Below are 14,066 nucleotides of genomic sequence, written 5' to 3' on the forward strand. Positions count from 1 at the left end.
TGGCAGCCTGGGGCGTTCATGGAGCTCCCGCTGACACCTCCCTCCTGACGTGGCCGTGGCGTGAGGCGCGTGACTGGGCTATCAGTGTGGACGGCCTGATTAAACGCCAGCGACGCGATGATTGCCCTCGTTACCTTGCATGATACCAAGGGCGTAGGGTCGACACCAGAGAGAGAGAGAGAGAATAGGGGCAGGTGACAGAGTATTGCCTAGATCCCTGCGAATAGTTCTGACTTGGCTTATTAAAAAGTGCCCGAGGAAGGCGGCGCTGCAAGCAAGGGGAGGGAGTGAGGCGCTGCTGGAATGATGACAAAATTGCTCTGTGCTTTCCATGTGTAATGTGTACGTATACCTGTGTGTGTGTGTGTGTGTGTGTGTGTGTGTGTGTGTGTGTGTGTGTGTGTGTGTGTGTTAAACAGGAAAATTTTGTATTCTTTTGTTCTCTAGATAAGCTTCTTGTACAATACAACCGTAGAAGCATTATGTATGTATTTACTTTGTATTTGCCGCTTATATGCCCTTTTTCATATCTCCACTACACACATCATACTAAAACATTCCTTCTATTCGAATCAACGAAATAGACCGACTAGAATAGAGAAGTGCACTGTTCCACTAATAACATTTCGAACACTGACTGACACAACCACAGAAAACTAACCAACACTGACTGACAGAACCACAGAAAACTAACCAACACTGACTGACAGAACCACAGAAAACTAACCAACACTGACTGACAGAACCACAGAAACTAACCAATTTGGAAGAGTAAAGCTGGTGTGTACTTTGCCACACACCCGAAGACTGCTAGCGGACGGACGGAAGCAAAAAGAAGAGAGAGAAAAAAAAAGACGAAAAAGAAAGCGATCTCAGCATTAGTTTGGCCAGGCTACGATCCGCATCCCATGTTCGGTAGCAGCTCGTCACTTGCTCTAGGGCTCTTGCTGCATAAAAGTTCGTGGGGACTCACTATGCATTAGTTGATTGTGGGTAGAGAGAGAGGTAGAAAGAGTTCGCCAGCCGGGAAGTCTTGGAGTGGCGCATCATTACTCTAAAGGGAGTACGTGTGCTGTTAGGTACGAGTGTAGGTAGGAAGCAGGAACCTCGTAGGGCAGTGCAGGGAACGTCAGTAAGGCCCTTCATGTGTGTCCGGCCCCGAGAAATATATGGTTTTGCAAGTTTTCGTTCCAGTAAACTGAGCCGAGATGTGGGTCAGGCATCGTGGGGAAGAGGGTGATGAATGGAATGGGGTTGTTAAGCCTTGTCATTAGTGCACACGCCGCGACCAGCCCAAGCTCAGGTCAGACTAACGAGGGGCGTGGGTTGTGACGAAGACCTCGGGGTGTAAACACTATAGAACAGGAGGACTTGTGCTCGAAACTTTCCATTTCTCTCTCTCTCTCTCTCTCTCTCTCTCTCTCTCTCTCTCTCTCTCTCTCTCTCTCTCTCTCTCTCTCTCTCTGACCTTATTACCTGAATACGTTGAGAGAGAGAGAGAGAGAGAGAGAGAGAGAGAGAGAGAGAGAGAGAGAGAGAGAGAAACCATCCATCCATGTGTGTGCAAATGAATGTTTAAGGCATCAGTCTCTTCACACACACACACACACACACACACACACACACACACACACACACACACACACACACACACACACACACACACACACACACACACACACACACACCTCCCAACGGCTGTCTCGTGTCCCGTATATAAGATTGCGGTTAGTGGACGCATATAGTAATGACCTGCGCTGTCTGAATGTCCCTCTCGCTCTATTAACTCTATGAATCAAGCGAAGTTAATAAGGTCGATTTTTTCTCTCTTTTTTGTACTTGTGATGTATTAATGATTTTGGGATTTTAATTGGTTTATTTGTTTGTTGTTTTTATTTGTATTTTTGCGTTATCTATCAAACGACTTATCTATCTATCTGTCTATCTATCTATCTATCTACTTTTTTTTCTATTTGCTTATTTATCTGTTTATTTGTGTATTCGCGGATGTGTTTCATATTAGAGGTATCTTTCTATCTCTTGTATTTCTCTATTTTCTTTTTTTTTTTTTTTTTTCTTTGCAATTCCCAATCATTTTCATTCCACATACTTATCAATACATTAAATTTTGTCCCAGTGCAGTAAATGTATTACCATGACTACACTTCTATTTCAACTCTTTAATCATCAGTATTTCCTTCATTAATCCCTTTTATGATTCACTTCAAGCAATGATAAATATTTCTTTTTTCTTTTTCTTTTTTTTTTTTTAGTAATGCTTCAAGTTTTCCAATTTTTCGTCGCATTCCATCACTTCCTTCCGCTCATCATCCCCGCCCCGTGCCGCCTTCCTGTCTCACTCCTATCCTCCATCTCGCCTCCCTTTCTCTCCCCCTGTCGTTCTCCTGTCGATGCATCTGACACTCACATAATTTAGCTGCATCATCCGCCAAATGGTTCAATTTCCGAATCTGCATCTTTTCTCCCCCTCTGCTCTGCTCTGCTCGCCTTCATTTATTTATTTTTCGCTTTCGCTGTATTATTCCTTCCTCTCTCTCGCTCTCTCGCTCTCTCCCTGGGTCGTCATCCACAGCCGCGTTGGTTTTCCTTTCCAACACTCGCCTAATATTTTTCCTTTGATATTTTCTGTTATCTATTTTCCTCGTCCATTTGTGTCACCCTCCATCTTGCGATTCAATATTTATCCCTGTATCTTTTTTTTTTTTTTTTTTTTTTTTACTTCTCTCTCTACCTACGTATTTGCTTCTCTTTTGCCTCATTTTCTTCTTATATTTCGCCTTGTAGTCCCGGCGTCCCCTCGTCAGCCTCCGCCAGTCAAGGTTCTTAGCGGTACTTCGGGACGTGTCGTTCTCCTGGGCTGCGTCTCACCCCGTCTCTCGGATTACTAATATTACGTACATAACCATCGAAATTAATCCTGTTATTCTTGCCTTCCCCTCGTTCTCCCCTTCTCGGTGATAGTGTAACACGCCTCCTGTCTTCACTTATCGCTGCAGGGCCTAAGTTTTCTTCTATTCTTCCTCTTCTTTCTCTTCTTTTCTTCCTGTTATGCTCGTATGTTTTTCCTTCCTCTCTTTCTCCCCTTCTCAGTGATAGTACGACACGTATCTCACCTTCACTTATCGTTGTAGACCCGGAATTTTGTACTATTCTTCCTCTTTCTTCGTCTTCTTTCTTCTCTTCCTTCTTCTGTTATGTTCGATTCATCTTTCCCTTCTCTCTGTTTCTCCTATTTCCTGTGATATTGTGATACGTCTCTTGGCTATACTTATCTTACATCCACTTTTCCTCCTCCTCCTCCTCCTCCTCCTCCTCCTCCTCCTCCTCCTCCTCCTCCTTTTCATCTTGTTATGTTCATCTATCCTTCCCTTCCCTCTCTTCCATAACGATACTGTAATACTTATCGCTCCTCCTCCTCCTCCTCCTCCTCCTTTTTTTTTCCCAGCCTCATAACCCCAGCAGGTGGCAATATTAGCCCATTGGTGGCCACGTTCATGCTGGCCCAGTTGGCTGTGACACATTTTTACATATAATTGGAGGAGCCCTGCCACCCGCCGCCCGCCGCCCGCCCTACGCAGTCCCCCTCCTGCTGTGTTGAGAAGGCGGGTCAGGAATGGGGCTGGGCGTTACGTTATTAGTGTGTGTGTGTGTGTGTGTGTGTGTGTGTGTTAGACGGAGATTGTTCATATTAGTTATGGTGTGTTGAGTTTATCTTCGTCTCTCTATCGTTCTTTTCTCTCCTTTCTCTTGTTTCCTACTTTCTTTTTCTATGTGTGTGTGTGTGTGTGTGTGTGTGTGTGTGTGTGTGTGTGTGTGTGTGTGTGTGTGTGTTCTTTCACTCTATTCGTTTTATTTCTTACTTACATTTTCTCCTTATTTTTTTTCTTTTTTTCCTGATGTGATTTATTGGGCTTCTATTTTTCTTATTCTCAGTTCATTTCATGTTATTTTGCTATTTTGCTTCTCCCCTCTGCTTCAGTGATTCTGTTTTTCCCTGTTCCTCGTCTATTCCTCTTTTTCTTCTTCCCTTTTATTTTTATATCAATTTCATATGACTTCCGTTTCTCTCTCTCTCTCTCTCTCTCTCTCTCTCTCTCTCTCTCTCTCTCTCTCTCTCTCTCTCTCTCTCTCTCTCTCTCTCTCTCTCTCTCTTCCTGTTCTAGTTTTTGTCTTGTTGATTGTAGTAGTAATAGTAGTAGTAGTAGTAGTAGTAGTAGTAGTAGTAGTAGTAGTAGTTGTTATTGTTGTTGTTGTTGATGTTGTTGTTGATTATCTTCTTCTTCTTCTTCTTCTTCTTCTTCTTCTTCTTCTTCTTCTTCTTCTTCTTCTTCTTCTTCTTCTTCTTTTTCTTCTAACATTCATACGTGCGAGATTTATTAGTCTTCTGACACCAAAAGAAAAATTTATACGTATTTTTTTTTTTTATCATAGAGTTTTAACGAAGGAAGGAACAAAAAAAAGGGGGAGAAAGAAAGGGCAGAAATTTACATAGTGGTGTTGGTGAAGGTGGCGGTGGTGGTGGTGGTGATGATGGTGGTGTTGGTGTTGAGCTTCAGTTCGTGTTTCTTCTGTGTTTGTTTGGCTTCGTGTTGCTTCCTTCCTTCGTAACTTTCGGTCTGAAGATGTGGAACCCTTCGCTGTTTTGTTTTGCTTTGTTTTTTTTTTTTTATTATTATTATTGTTTTGAAAGTCTTTTTTTTTTTTTAGTCATCTCAACGAGTTTTTATCGAGAAGTTAATGAGCCAGACGAGAGAGAGAGAGAGAGAGAGAGTGTGTGTGTGTGTATGTATGTGTGCAAGGGGATATATGTATGCTAGGGAAGGCACAGTGCAACGGACGAGTAAATTAGCATAGTCAAACAGCGTAGGTATTGGATGTCTGCTTCTGGTAAACACTCGAGTTGGGCTTGAATGGAGGGGGAGGGAGAGAGAGAGTAGGTCCCTAAGGAGATGTTGTCGTGAATGAGGAAGGGGGAGAGAGAGAGAGAGGGAGAGAGGGAGGAGGCACAGGAAGAGAGGGAGAGGATGGGCCTGCGTGTGCTGGAACTAGAAGAGACGGAAGGGAGGAAGGGAAGGAGGGTGAAATGGAGGAAGGGGAAAAGTTGGCAAGCATTTTAAAAGCCTGGTTGGTATGCAGAAAGATGAGCATATTGTCAGGGAGAGATGTTTGGCTGAATAGATCGACTTGTGGCGGTGCTGGTGCTGGTGGCGGTGGTGGTGGTGCTATATATAAGGAAGAGAAGAAGGAGGAGGATTGTTAGTATGTAGTGGAAAGGATGTAGGATCATACATTTATCTGAACCTTCCAACGTCTCATCTTTAATGGTCAAGGTTGTTTTTTAATTATTTCCGTGCTGATTTAACAAGAATTTTACATCATTAATTGGAAAATATCAATGAAAACCGCAACTATTAATCTGCGTAGTCCTGAAAACAGTCGTAATGTTAACAAAGCCGTCAAGATTATACACGTCCTGGAATCTCTTCACTTTCATGCTAGTGGGGCAGTCTAGCTATGAAAGTTTAGTGCCTTTGATACTGACTAAAACGCGATGAGTAAGCAATACTTGATCAGTCGGGCTGTGTGTGTTCAGTTTGCCTGTTTCTCGACCTATGTGTTTGCTTTCCTTCAAATTTTCCCTACGTGTGTTTGTCTACATTCTCACTGTCTTTCCATCCACTGTCCCTGCATTAACGTCCCTTTTGTCTCTCTCTGAACGGTGGCAGAAGAATTACAGAATCAGCGATGACCTTCAACGAGTTAAAATTCACGGTTCACTCGCTTCAAACGCAAGCTCGCCATGCACGGAGAGGCTGATAGACGGATCACTGTATGCCTAATCTCTTCTCCCTCCTCATCCATTACCCCGCCTCTGGTCTGTGTCCGTAACCCCGTCGCTTCATTGTACCTCTGATATCCCAATGACCGGGGATGCCGCTATGGACAAAGGAAATAATGATACGCACTGAAAGACCCAAAAGCATTACTAACAATGGAAGATAAGCAAATGAACTGCATACCTTGATGGAGAGGTATACGAGTTTATAGCTGAGCCTGCTGCTACACACGCACTCACTCTCAAATGATATACTGTAAGTGATTCTGTGTTCTCTGGGAGTGTGGGAAATGTTTTGAGTATGTGTATGAGTGTAAACTGCAAGCATATTGTCAGAGCATTAGAATTTTGTGGAGGAGGCAACGATCGAGGGAGAAGAGAGAGAGAAAAAGAGCCCGTTTAGATGAGAAGCAAGAAGGCACACACTTAGAGGAAGCTGCGTCGCATTGTACGAGTGTAATGGGACGTGAAGAACATTTGTATGCTAATATCTTTGTGGTACTTGGTCTTATCCTCCCCACACTCCATGCCCTCCTCCTCCTCCTCCTCCTCCTCCTCCTCCTCCTCCTCCTCCTCTTCCAGCCATCCAGACTCATTCCAAAAGACCTACAAGTTATGGCTAACTCTATCATTCACCCTTTTGCCTTGCTCCATTTTTAGTGTTATGTGTTTTATCTTTAATCTTTACCCATTCACGGCTGCCTCGTCTCCCATACTCCTCCTCCTCCTCCTCCTCCTCCTCCTCCTCCTCCTCATCATCATCATCATCATCATCATCATCATATTCTTTCACGTAAGGAAATCATAGCAAGTGAATAATTTACTATTTTATTGGTGCTGATTGTTCCTCGTACCGACAGAGAGAGAGAGAGAGAGATTAACACCTTTTAACATCAATTCTCTTTATCTTTTCAGGGACAAGGTTCTCCGGGTTAACATGAACAACGTAACGCAAACCAACTGTGAGGTAAGTGTTATTGTGACGGGACGAGAAAGGACGGGACAGGAGAGGACGGAACGGGGTAGTATGGGACAGAGGAGGGGATAACCTTGTGTAGATCGGGAAGGAGAGAGAAGAAACAGACATGAGAGAGGCAGTAAGAATGGGAGAAATGATAGGTTGTTAAGTGAAGGAGGATTCTGTAGCTTAAAGAAAGGACTGAAAAAAAAAAGCTGAGGGTGAAAAACCATCAGATTTGGGGGCCTTTGTTCATATTAGTTGCATATGCCACGGAGATTAATCGGGTTCTCATCACCTATAGTCGGACCTTTAAGGGGAATGGCAACTAAATGGGCCTTTTTTTTTTTTTATGTTTTCCTTGGCCAGTTATCCTCTCGTACATAAAAAAAATGATAACAATAAAAGAACATGACATCCATTGTATACTATGATAGAGAATTACAGCGGCTGATATGAAACGTGTACAGTGTTGATTATAATTACGGCACAGTCTTTTATCTAGAATATTAAAGGAAGAGTAATAAGAGTAATACTTATTGCACACCAAAGAACGCGAGAGTGAATATACGAGCATGCTGAACATAATGAGAAAACATCTGGCGCCGAGTGTTTATGCCAAGGATAATGAACAACAGCTGGTGCTTGACAATGGCTTATTCCTGTATTACCTCTACTAATCTAACACCATGGCTTGACACACCAGACACCTATGAGTATTTATCTCGTGTCGCCTATACCACCCGTGCTTCCCGCAAGCCTTACCGATTGCATGCTTTTGTTTTGTTATTTGTCTTCGCTTTCCCCTATCAGCCCTGGGTACTCAATGCAGAAGGATGTTTACTCACTGTTCTTACTAATCTGCTTGTACACAAAGACACATTTCCTCGTTTCATGTTACCAGTGTCAGTGAAATAAATCTTTCCCTCGGCTTGCATTCCCATGACATCACAGATAGACAAGCTTGGAACGAGTGTGAGTATGGAGGCTTTGAAATTGATCATGAGAAAGTATCGATGAAAAGTGAGTAAGGAAGATGAGGACATGAGATCGTGACTGTTTTGCACCAAGCTGCGGCCTGGTATTGTCTTCGCCTGTCAAAGGTGCACGTGGCCATACCTTGCTTTGCCTCTTCCTCCCTCTCCCTCCCTAGAAAGAAAGATTTCCCAATCCCTCTTGCACAAAGGGCTCAATCACCAAGTAAATCAGTAATTTCTTTCGTGTGCAGTGAGGTGTCGTCCTCCAATCGGTGAGGAAAATTAGACGTGCAGTAGAGTTCGTGCCTTGGGCGTCACTGAACCAAGTTTTTTTTTTTTTCTGTAGTATCTCGTGTCACTGTGAGGTTTAAAGTTCTCTTAAATATTTTTGGAAACCCACACACTGAGTATCATCTATTAAGTGTAAAGAAAGAGGATAAACCGCTGAGGAAAGAGACACTGTTGTGAGAAGGGGAGCGAGATGGAGGAAAAGGAGGAGGAAGGACTGTTGCCGCGGGAAGAGGAAAGGTGAGAGGGGCGTGGAGGGTACAGGACCCACGGGCCCGGGGAGGGAAGTCACGACAGGCTACAATTAACTTTTTTGGGGCCACGAGGTTTTTCCTTCGGGCGGAGGGGAACTTGGTGATGTTGTCAGCGTGGAGAGAGAAGAGGCGGGAGGAAAGAAGGAGGGGGAGGAGGAAGGGAGGCTAATTGGCAGCAGGGGAATGGTAAGAGGAGGTAGGGAGAGAAGGGGAGGAACGAACGAGCGGAGTGAGAGTTGGGTCACGTTGGGTGTCTGATGAATTCTTTACCGTGATGTGATCCCAAGGCTGCTCCAAAACAAAGCCGCAGCCGCCACACGAACTCACACCTCTTAACTCTGGCCCTGTAGATGTAGGCTCTCATAAAGACTGTTTTCAAAGGCCTCGAAGATTATTAGTCAGGTTTCCGTGGGGTCTTTTTCTTAGGCATAGTATGGAATCATTGTTTAACCACTCTCATCGTGAACATATCCACGGAAACACCAGGAACTTCATATTAAAATATTCAAAGTTAAATGACAGAATGATTGATGATATGATAATAATGAAACAGGTACGGAGTGGAAGGAATCATGTGCTGCTTATATAAGAATGCAATGAAGAAATTAGGAGGATGCAAGCTTGATATATTTTATACTTTTGTTCCCTCCATGTCAAAACTATCAAGGGTTTCTTACAGTGCTAACTCTGCTACTTTTATTCTGTTATTTTATTTTTCATTTATTTATTTATCTATTTATTTTATTTATTTATTTATTTGTATTTGTATTTTGTTTTTACATGTTCATTACCCTGAGCCTCTATGATCCCTGCTTCTATTCAGTTTCTACTCACATCCGTTAAAGTTAAAAAGATGTTATATTCTTCTACTTCAGATATGTCGATGTTCGGGGTGGGGATAATGAAGTTAATTATGAGATGCCAGTTTCCTTTTTTTTCTCGTTATTGATTAATATGCTAAACTGCCTACGTCACACTTTTCCTCCCTTTTAATCTTTCTTTCATTATTTCTTTCTCATTCTTTCGTTCTTTCTAGCCTCCGTCCACTGACACGTTCCGTTTCTCTGAGGAGACAAAAAATACATTCCAGTCATGTGCTTCATTCGCCACGCTGTCTTACCTGGCGGCGATCCACACTCTAGTTTCATTCGGTAATTGAACTATTTGTCCACAGCCCTGTCGTTCCTTCATGTAGGCGATTGCGGCCATCAAAGACGAGGTTGATAATGAAGGCTTCAGTCTCAGCCTTAGGGGATTTCTCGTTCCTACTGTTATTTCATTATTTTCTTTACAGTCGCGAAATTGTAACGTTTTCAAGTTCCCGTTTCAAAGTTTTTTTTTTTTTTTATCTGTTATTTCTCTAGCTTTGCTTTGGAGGGTTTCGATGTCAGAATATCTATCAAGAAGTAATAGTGTGACGTTATACTGTCACCTTAATGCTTTTCTGCCAATTTATCTCACTAGCTGTCTCAAAACGGACGATTTCTTGAACGCGTTCCCAGTCAGAAAGATAGTTATGCTTCCATTTCGTCTGGCCGCTTTGGCGTTTACCGATTTCAACCAAACGATCCCGCCACACAGACAAGCATGAGTCTTGTGAAACGTCAATGAATCTTGCTAGCTAAAAGAAAGAAAACAGATAGACAGACAGATAGATATATAGACTGATTGATAGATAAAGAAATGTGACTTATGTTTTCATTTTTCCTATCACAGAGTTTATAGAGTAGAGAAATGAGAGCGTGGTGAAGATAATGGTGATAGTGATGAAGGTGATGGTTATTGTTATGGCGATGGTGATGACGTTTTAATATTTGTCTTTTCCTTTTCACAGAGTGACACCATGACCTTGGAGCCAACCAGGGTGTCCAGCTGCCTTTCCCGCGGCAAGTCAGAGGTGAGAGAGAGAGAGAGAGAGAGAGAATGTGTTATCAAAAGTTAGAGAAAATAATGCCTGCTAATGAAGAGAGAGAGAGAGAGAGCCATGATAATGTATCCTGTGTGTATTGCATTCTATCAGGCTGCTCTGAATGAGTTGAATTAGCATTTAAACGAAACCCCGATGTGTTTAAGAGTCCTGGAATGTGCCAAGTAAATGGAAACCGAAGTGCATTCCAGTGAAGAGTCAGTAAATTTTTTTGTCAGATCTTATTTCCCACTGAAACTTTGAGGGTACGATAAAAATACTCATTCCAGAAAGCCTTGAAAGTGGGCGACATCTGCATTTAGTATCATTGTGTTGCTAACTTTCATATAAATTCCAATTACTTAGAGCATTTATTTACTGTATTGTTTATATGTATTTCCATTAAAGAAGTTTAGAAGAATGTGTCCTAAATATTGTGTAATCTATGATTTGTAAAGATATCATTGTAGATTGGTATATTAGTATGATAGCCATTTGCTTCATGAATTAGTTACATTATACAACAATAGGCATACACATGTAGATATTATTGTTACTACTAATTAGTAAGCATATTTAATATAGAAAGTAGTTTTAGGAGGAACAGTTTTATATGGAGGGCTTTACATGAATTAGTCATATTTTTCCTAAATATGAAAGTAGTAGTTGTTTTATTTATTAGACTGAAACACTGGTTAGTACAGTGCAGTATAAACTACATATGATGAATGACAACTACATTATAAAGCACTTGGATGATGATAACTCTGATTTCCCTTGATATGATAAGTGTAATATAGTTTATTCCTTTATCAAGCTAAATTAATATATTGAGAAAAAAATCAAAGAATACAAAAATACAAGAAAACCTGCAAGAAGACATCTGATCTACATATAGTGGTTAAGAATGAAGCTTATACACTTTCTAACACCTTTCTTTCCCTTTCCAGCAATATGACTGCCGCAACCACATCCGGGTGATCCAGCCCATGTCCAACAACCGTCTGTACATATGTGGCACCAACGCTCACAACCCAAAGGACTGGGTCATCTATGTGAGTCTCTTGCTTCCCTCACATGTCTTGTAGTGGCGCAGTATTAGTTCCATTATATTCTTCTTATCTTCAGAAGTTTTTATTAAGTTTTGGATGGTGTTTTGGTGATCAGTGGTTCAAAGTTATTTAGTTATTCATTTGTTATGATTTGATTTGATTTGCTATATTTTTATTAATTTTCTTGGATCTTTTTCAAATTTAGTTATTATTTCTAATATTGAATGAGTTGAGTAACTTTGCAAATGCATATTCTTATACTAAATGTGTACTATTTTATATTAGCTATGAGCATATTCATTGGCCTACTTTTGTATTCATTTGTCTATATAATTTGTTATATGTCACCAATTTTTCCTTTTCTAACCTCATGAATATTACAGAAACAGAGCATTGTAATGAAACATTTGAAACATAAATTTTATAATGACTAACATTTTTTATACTTTTGAGTGAAATCCTATTAGGTGGTTAGAACTCTCTTGAGCAAGGCTGGCTGTGTTAATAAGTAATTGCAGGAACTAGAGAGTCTCATACAGTAACAAATATGCCTATGATCTGCAACTATTAAGCTTACATACATAGCAATAAGCAACAGATGAGAGTTGATGATATTTGACACTCACTTGCTCCACCACAGACCAACTTAACCCACTTGGCCCGCCGTGAGCACGTGCCGGGAATTGGAAATGGAGTGGCTAGGTGTCCCTTTGACCCTTCAGACAACAGTACAGCAGTCTGGGTAGAGCATGGCAACCCAGGGGGCCTTCCTGGTCTGTACTCAGGCACAGTGGCTGAATTCACCAAGGCAGACACTGTTATTTTCCGTGCCGACCTCTTTAACTACACCACCAAGAGGCGAGAGTACCCCTTCAAGAGGACCATCAAATATGACTCCAAGTGGCTGGATAGTGAGTGGTTTATCAGCTTCTGTAATGGAGAAAATCTCTTATCATTGTTTGCAAAGTTGAGATGTAATACGAGAGCTAGTTGGTGGTTGTATGTTCTTAATTATCCATATTCATTTAAGCAGCTTCCTCTTCCTGATGACTCAACCAATTTATCATAAGTAGGTTGTGAAAAAATACAGTACTTTTGTCTTTCTCTGGAATAATTTTTGTATTTTATCAGAAATTAAACATATGCTACAGAGATTAATTATTTTTCCTCTTCTTTACTTTTAATCAGAACCAAACTTCGTGGGTTCCTATGAAGTTGGGGAGTATGTGATGTTCTTCTTCCGTGAGACTGCTGTCGAGTACATCAACTGTGGCAAGAATGTGTACTCCAGAGTTGCCCGTGTGTGCAAGAAGGACACAGGCGGCAAGAACATCCTGACTCAGAACTGGGCCACTTACCTTAAGGCTCGTCTCAACTGCTCCATCCCCGGGGAGTTCCCCTTCTACTTCAATGAGATCCGTAAGTCTTCCTATTACTTCAGTTGGAAGACAACATGCAGGCCTTTGGAGTGGCCCTAGACAGTATGCCTTATATCATAACATCTTCCTCCCAAGTTTGCTACCTCCCAATTATCATACATGTCATATTTTTTGGTAAACCATACAATTTCTCATCAGTTATTTAGGTTCAGACTATCCACAAATTACCAGTAGTAAACTATCCTTCTATTTTAGGTTATTAACATTTTATTTTCTTCAACAGAGTCGGTTTACAAGATCCCTGGTGATGACTCGCGCTTCTATGCCGTCTTCACCACCAGCATGAATGGACTCATGGGATCAGCTATCTGTACCTTCAGTCTTTATGATATCCAAGATGCCTTCTTGGGTCGATTCAAGGAGCAAGCAACCTCCTCGTCTGCCTGGCTGCCCGTCCTCATCTCCAAAGTCCCTGAGCCTCGGCCTGGCCAGTGCGTCAACGATACTCAGACTCTCCCAGGTCAGTAACCTGTAATTAGTGACACAAGTAATTGAGTCTGTTGAGTGATGGAAGTACATTCAGTCTTTTAACCCATACTACATTATAAGAAATACAGCTTTCCCTGACTTGATAACAGTTATAACTCACTAAAGCAATGTGAAATTGACCTGAATGAGGTAGATTCACAATAGAGGCACCTATAAACTTAGATCAAATGTAAATAAATTAGGACCATTAAAATAACGCAACTTTTCAGACATGTCACCAGTGCAAGCCATAAATGACCACTAGACAAGTGATTGTTGTATATCTGTGGCTATTCTGGCACAAGTAATCTATAATTGTTTTTTCTTCCTCCACCAGATAATGTGTTGACCTTCCTGCAGTCACACCCGCTCATGGACGAGGCTGTAGCTCATGAGCATAACAAGCCAGTCTTCTTCAAACGGGACCTGATTTTCACACATCTAGTCGTGGATAAGGTGACAGGAGGAACCTATGGCCAAGAAAATGTCTATACAGTGTACTATGCAGGATCATGTAAGTATAGTATTCCTTCTTTATATATACTTCTGTAGTAGCATTTGTTCATAACTTATTCACAGCTTTCATATATTCATCCAGGGAACATCATTTTTATGCTCTTTAAAGGCAAGTTCTGTGTTCGCTCATATGTCTTTGTCAGCTGTCAGCATCTGATTGAGCAGTGCAGATTTTCAGTATTAATTCCTTTACACTACTCACAATCTCTTCCCATATTTTCATGCTTATTTTCTAATGCTTATCTTGCAGTCCAAAGTCCATTTCCCATATGATGCCAGTGCAGTTTAGCATCTCTCACTGTCATCAAGCAGTATTTCCTTCACAGTGTTAAGTGTTATCTATATACCACT

At 41.5% G+C, this 14,066-nt stretch overlaps 1 protein-coding gene across 3 annotated transcripts in view; it reads left to right on the forward strand.

Annotated features, from left to right (window-relative positions):
- The window catches only part of LOC123504312 (semaphorin-2A-like), a 558,274-nt gene that overhangs the window by 540,563 nt on the left and 3,645 nt on the right, over positions 1–14,066 (forward strand). For all 3 annotated transcript variants that reach the window (XM_045254734.1, XM_045254733.1, XM_045254735.1), the window contains 7 exons: positions 6,773–6,824; positions 10,169–10,231; positions 11,191–11,295; positions 11,933–12,203; positions 12,481–12,711; positions 12,955–13,191; positions 13,537–13,713. In XM_045254734.1, the coding sequence (XP_045110669.1) occupies positions 6,773–6,824; positions 10,169–10,231; positions 11,191–11,295; positions 11,933–12,203; positions 12,481–12,711; positions 12,955–13,191; positions 13,537–13,713 (1,136 nt within the window). The remainder of the gene's footprint in view (positions 1–6,772; positions 6,825–10,168; positions 10,232–11,190; positions 11,296–11,932; positions 12,204–12,480; positions 12,712–12,954; positions 13,192–13,536; positions 13,714–14,066) is intronic.

Source organism: Portunus trituberculatus, chromosome 15 (genome assembly GCF_017591435.1).
Source record: "Portunus trituberculatus isolate SZX2019 chromosome 15, ASM1759143v1, whole genome shotgun sequence".
In the NCBI taxonomy this organism is placed as follows: Eukaryota; Metazoa; Arthropoda; class Malacostraca; order Decapoda; family Portunidae; genus Portunus; species Portunus trituberculatus.